Source organism: Trachurus japonicus, chromosome 23 (genome assembly GCF_045865225.1).
Source record: "Trachurus japonicus isolate A0001 chromosome 23, Traja_1.0".
Taxonomy (NCBI): Eukaryota; Metazoa; Chordata; class Actinopteri; order Carangiformes; family Carangidae; genus Trachurus; species Trachurus japonicus.
The window spans coordinates 18,242,709-18,248,708 of record NC_140929.1 but is presented as its reverse complement, the minus strand read 5'-3'; the positions used below and the strand labels follow the sequence as shown (position 1 = coordinate 18,248,708).

Genomic DNA, 6,000 nt, shown 5'->3' with positions numbered 1-6,000 from the left:
TCATACCAATATCCCCTGAAAATGACGCACCATGACCTGATCATGACATATCTATTGTTAAATTATTGATTTGCAATTAATATTCATTCTTGCTTTGGGTCAGAATTGTGATTATTAATTTCTCTGCCTAGATTCAAGTGTTTTAAATACTGATACTAGCATCATAAATACATCTGATGCTGTGTAAAAAAAAAAAACTCAGGTGTTGATAACTATGTGAGTCCCCTCATCTGATTTCTGAAATTATTGATTTACTCTTATCGTAAATTCGCATAAGTTTTTTATTGTTTCACATTTCCTCCAGAAGGTATTTTTGGGAAACGGGTCAGAGAAAGCTGAAATCTTAAAATGCCACCTCAGTGTAGAAACCCACAACAGATCTTTCGTGACACAATGATGTCATACCTCCCACCACTCTAACCATAACCTGTAACCTGAACCACACCGCTACATAACAGTAACAACATCAGACACTGCGGCTGAATCACGCCCATTAAATAATCGCTGATCGTCATATTTGCACTAGCACAACTCCCTGTCAACATTTAAAGCAGAAGTAAGCGATCCAGTCGTTTTGGCTAATGCTGCGTTCCAGGCAGGCTTTTGAAACCGTAAATTACAGCTTCAAGTCACGACTTACGACTTTGTAGCGTTCCGGGCAACCCACTCGTGTTTTTCCGACCTGTTTTACCTGTGAAAGTGCACTATAACAGCCAGTTGTAACTTCCGACCATGCTTCCGACCCGTGAACTCGTACCAGATCGAACTGGTACGACTTCACAGGTCGGAAAAACACGAGTTACGGGTTGCCTTGAACGCACCATAACGTCTTGTCAGCCGATGGAGTTAGCAGCCCCCGCCCTCGTCATGGATCTATTGGTCCTCGTCCCTATGTCACCACATTCAGGCGCATCCCTTACTGCACACACAGCCCTTCATGCCGTTCTCTCTCCTCATTGGATAAAACTTGTAGGATACGAGAAAAGTTTTCTCCTCGGCTCAGAGCAGAGCAGAGTGACTGAGAGACCCGTGTTTCGGTCCAAACACTCTATGTAAGTGATTGCTGTCGGAAGATATAACTATTTAAGACTTATATTAACACAAAAATATCGCTTACTTCTGCTTTACTCAACGTATAATGTTTAGAGTTTGAATGCAGGGGGAAAGCTCCACATGTACTCTGCGTTTTGAGTCATTTTCAGTGGATCCGTATGTTCGCAGATATTTCTTGAAACAATGTTGTGTTTACGGAAAACTTTCAAAACGAACAAGAAAAAGATTGCTTTGAGGGAAGCTCCTTTTCCATGTGGGCAAGGCCTAAATTCTTCTTCCCTGCAACAAAAAAGTAGCCTACACAGGAAGTCCCACTGTGCAGTGGCTGGCAACTACTATTCCACAGCATGGAACTGATTTCCAGTAATGTTTGCTGCTAGCAAAATGTTAGCAACATTTTCAACATAGTCCCAACAGTAAAAAGGCAAAGTGTCCATCAAGCAGGCTAAGGGTTTAATTAGGAGGAGTAGCAATAGTGTAGGAAGTTTGATTCATTCAAGCTTTATTTATTTGATGATTGACAGGAACTTGACAATAATAGAAAGATTCTATCATTCATGTTTTATAAAGGGTTTAACCTGAGCTAACTATGACAGCAGTCACACACAGGGTTCTGAATTGAATCTGAATTGGGAAGGAATTAGGCTATTCAAGATGCTATGCTACATATATGCTACACCAGTGGACACATTTTCACAAGACTACCTACATCACTGGTAACTGTAATTGGCGAGTGTAATGAGTAAAGAGTGTCCAATGAAAGTAGTCTTGTCTTTTGCCATCACTACAACCAGACCTAAAGAGGAATATCTGATCTAAGTCCCTCTACTTTCACCCTGTGCCGGGGATGCTAATGCATGAAACATTAGCAAGCTTTGTCAAAAATCAATCCTTCATTTCTTACTTTCTATATAATGGACACTTAAATATTTACTTGGTAGTAAACAAAATCTGCCCTTTTAAGTATTTGAAATTTCTCAGCCATCGCATGTGGTTTCTTAGCACCGACAGTAGCCTACGTCCTCATGGCAGACCAGAGTTATTGGAGGACATGGGCTGGGGCTGAGTGGTTAGCATGCTGACTTAAGTGAAACAAAGCTATGATAGAGTTAACGTTGGTGTTTGTTTCCACCACTGGAGACAGCTGTTGGTGAGTAAAGGCATGAACAAGTTTTCTTAAACTGGTGAGCAAAGAGCTGTTTAATGCTGATGTTAGCTATATAGCAATGGCAAAAAAAAAACAAAAAAAAAGTTATTATATAGAGTTGTTGATTTATGCAACAGTAAGTTTGCAGAGGAATAAATGCTATTAAGTAACTGCAAAATACAGCTCTATGTCAGCTGCAATTACCAAGACAGTAAGATGTGGCTCAGTCACATGGTGCATTTTCTTTGTTTCCCAACAATTGACACTGTTTACTTTTATGTACAATCTTCTATTTAGTTAAGTGTTTTATTCTGTTCTGTGGAATAATAACAGATTATTGGTAGCACACTCCCATTAACCATAAAAGAGTCAGATTTCTCTTTGCGTTGGAAGCTGATAAAGTCTAGTTACGAGATTGTTCAGACTGATGTAAAAGTGCTTGAGAGGAAAATGCTTCGCAGTTCATCTAATTCTAAAACTGTAGCTTGGACTGGAATTTGAGTGGCATACAACAATGTGCCACATTGGCATTTGCATTAATCCATCAACCTGCAGGGTGGGGTGTAGAAAAACAATGAGGAGCAGCTGTGTGTTGACTGACAATTCAATTGAAGTAAAATCTGAGGTCAACTAAAAGTGACTCCTAAATTCTTTGAAGTGGAATCAGTGGAGTAAAAAAAAAAGAAAGAAAAAGAAAAACATTAAGACTTCCTTTTATGAGGCTCCTACACTTTCAGCACCGTGCACTGAAATGCATGGACAATACGGAATGTTGCTGCTACAAATTCTGTTAAAAGCAAAGAAAACAGAGATCAGCACATAAAGAAGGAAATGTCTGACAGTCCCTAACACTAGCAGTGAACCACAATGTCCATCACTCCATTTAAGCTGATTAAGTGTTCATAAGTTCATAGTTCTGTCTTCAACTCCAGTCTCTTTCAGCTTCTTGTGGTCTTCATCCGTTCAGCCTAATACAGTAATTATTGCTTTTCTACGCTATGAAGCTAGTGCGCCTCGCTAAGTAATTTATTTTTACCAAAAAGTAAAAATGATAACACTTCATCATGTGAACAGTCAGTGCGAATAGAAACAACATACAAACCCATTCGACCAGTGTAGACGCTGCACATTCAACCACTGTGACCTATGAATAAAACATCACATTAGCGTTAGGCTGTGATGCTTTTAATCACAGCTCCATTGTGTCACACACACCGGGACACAAGAGACACAGGCAGGAGAATATACTGTATATATGGACCAGATCACAGCCATGAGGCATAGCTGAGGTACCCCTATGGATGCACGTGATGTCACACCGCCGTGTGTCTGGCATTTTCATTTTCATTCCTAGGCAACGGAGGAACATTCCTTGTGAACTGGCTGAAGCTAGCGGCCCTGCACCTCACCCTCGGCCCTCCTCCTCCATCTTCAGCAGAGGCCTGGGTGGTGCCGGGGGGTAGAGTACTGTAGCGGCCCAGAACGGGGAGGCCCTGTTCTGGAGGGGCAGCAGCGTGGCCACCTGGCTGGGCGGGGGTGTCCTTGGTGAAGAGGCTCTGGATGAGCTGGAATTTTTCTTTCTCTTCCCTCAAGAAGACATCAACCAGGAGCTTCTTCTCCCGTTTGAGCTGCTCCACGATTGTTTTGGGGACGTCAGGGATCACCCAGGCAACCACGAGGCTGAGGAACATCACCAGGTTCTGGGGGCGGGGCCGAAGAGGAGAAATGGGTGAGTAGAGACAGGTGGTGGTTCAAGTTACAAGTTACAGTTACAAGATCTTCAAGAGAATCTTGAATGCGCAGAGATGCTCAACACACATGAACCATGTTGAGCAGTACTGTACTGTAATAACATATAAAAAAAAAATAGGAATAATAAACCATCACATATAAGAGCCAAATATCACCTCAGCGTAGCTTTACATCTCCTCTCTCAGCTTCTCTCTGGAGCTCTAGTTGGTTCTGACTGGTTGCTTTCTGGGTGCTCCAGATTACAGAACGGTACAGAAACTAAATCGGTAACCTATACAGGCCTCTAATGACATGATAATGTCAAATAACATTTGCGTAGTAATGTCAAGAAATAGCCTATATAGCAGTCAATTTCAAAGTAATGTCATGTTTTTCATAAAGGCAAAAGATTACACATGCTTCATGCTTTGAATTTTTTGGGAAAGGCCAAAGTTTTCTCCACCAAGTTCTTGCGTTTGACTCTTATTTCTGGGCTATTTCTACACAATCAATTGTTATTTCTTGGCTATTTTTCTCAACATTACTTTCAAATAGTTATTTCTAGGTTACTGTATTTAGACATTATGACGTAATAACTTGTTATTTCTTGATCATCGTAATTAGCGGCCTGTAAATTAAAGGGTTACCACCAGGGTTCAAAATTAGCGGTCGCCAGTCGCCAGTGGCGACTAACTTTGATGCTTTGGCGAGTAAAGGAAGCCGGCTGACTGGCCACTCTGGCGAGTGAAAAAAAATCCAACTACTTTGTTGTTGTTACTGTCCCTCCCGACCCGGCTGTGACGCCTGGGTTGTGAGGCGGTGTCCTGCAGATCTTAAAGCTCACAACATGCCGTATAGCAATGATTTATGACCGATTACAACGCTCGCGGCGCACGTGTGTATTCCTCTCTCTTCAGTCTGGTGTTTGGCTGCACTTTCAATAAAAAAAGTTCCATATGAGCGCGATCAGCTGAGACAGAGCACCATGCATGTGGCATTGATCAGATATCACAGCGCACATGTTTATTTAACGGCAAAAAAAAACATCGCTCCATTTAAAAAAAAAATTTTTTTGCCGTTAAATACACATGTGCGCTGCGATATCTGATCAATGCCACATCCATTGTGCTCTGTCTCAGCTGATCGCGCTCATATGGAACTTTTCTTATTGAAAGTGCAGCCAAACACCAGACTGAAGAGAGAGGAACAGCAGCTCCTCTGTGGAGCTGCAGGAGAGCTGCAACGTCTTTTTTTTTTATTGCAGCGCCGTTATTACAGGTGATGCACATCTATGTCCGTGTAGGCTACATTTATTGTCTGATCTTCCTTCACGGTGCACAGTGTCAGTCCTCCTGTGAAACTTTTAGCTACTAAATAATATGACTGAAGGCAGTGGATGTCTGCACATGTCGACACGCCCCCATGAGTTGACGACATAAGGAGCTAATAAATAAATATATATAAATAAATAACTGATAGTATTATTCGGTCAAAACTAAAACCCTCTTCATTCACTTCTACTACCCTGGTTGACATAAAAAAGGTGACTGTAGCCAAAAGGTGACCCGTTTGCAGGTGTGGTTATAGGTTAATGGTTAAACGGTTAACCATGCATCCCTAAAATAAACCTTTTAGGGGAAAAAGGCAAACTTGACTCCTTTATTCCACACAAAAATATGCAAATAGCTATGATATGTGTTAAAAATGCTTATGAGTGTATTATAACAGTTCAACACAATGAAAAATATACAAAACAGCTATACATAATTTTTGGCCAGTAAAAAATCTTTCTGGCCAGTAGATTTTTAAAGCTCACTAGCCAGTTGGCCAGTGAGCAAAAAAGTTAAGTTTGAACACCACTAAATCCTACAGGAATGGATGGATGGTCCAGGTGGGAGGGGCTTGGGGTGTGGCTGAGAGAAGTCCTGACTCACTCACTCAAGGCTCAGTGTCTGCAGGCAGCCTGTGTATTTTTCTATGGACTAAAGACTTGCTTTATAATCAAAAGACACATCTACCTTTTTTTTTTTTTAATCATACCTTGCTCTAAATTTTGAAGCAGAGTTTAT

General features: G+C 41.2%; 1 protein-coding gene across 2 annotated transcripts in view; it reads right to left on the bottom strand.

Moving 5' to 3' along the window:
- Positions 1–2,458: 2,458 nt before the first annotated feature.
- The window catches only part of ano2b (anoctamin 2b), a 94,070-nt gene continuing 90,528 nt past the window's right edge, over positions 2,459–6,000 (bottom strand). For both annotated transcript variants that reach the window (XM_085769861.1, XM_085769862.1), the window contains one exon: positions 2,459–3,900. In XM_085769861.1, the coding sequence (XP_085625987.1) occupies positions 3,514–3,900 (387 nt within the window). In that variant the 3' untranslated portion in view covers positions 2,459–3,513. The remainder of the gene's footprint in view (positions 3,901–6,000) is intronic.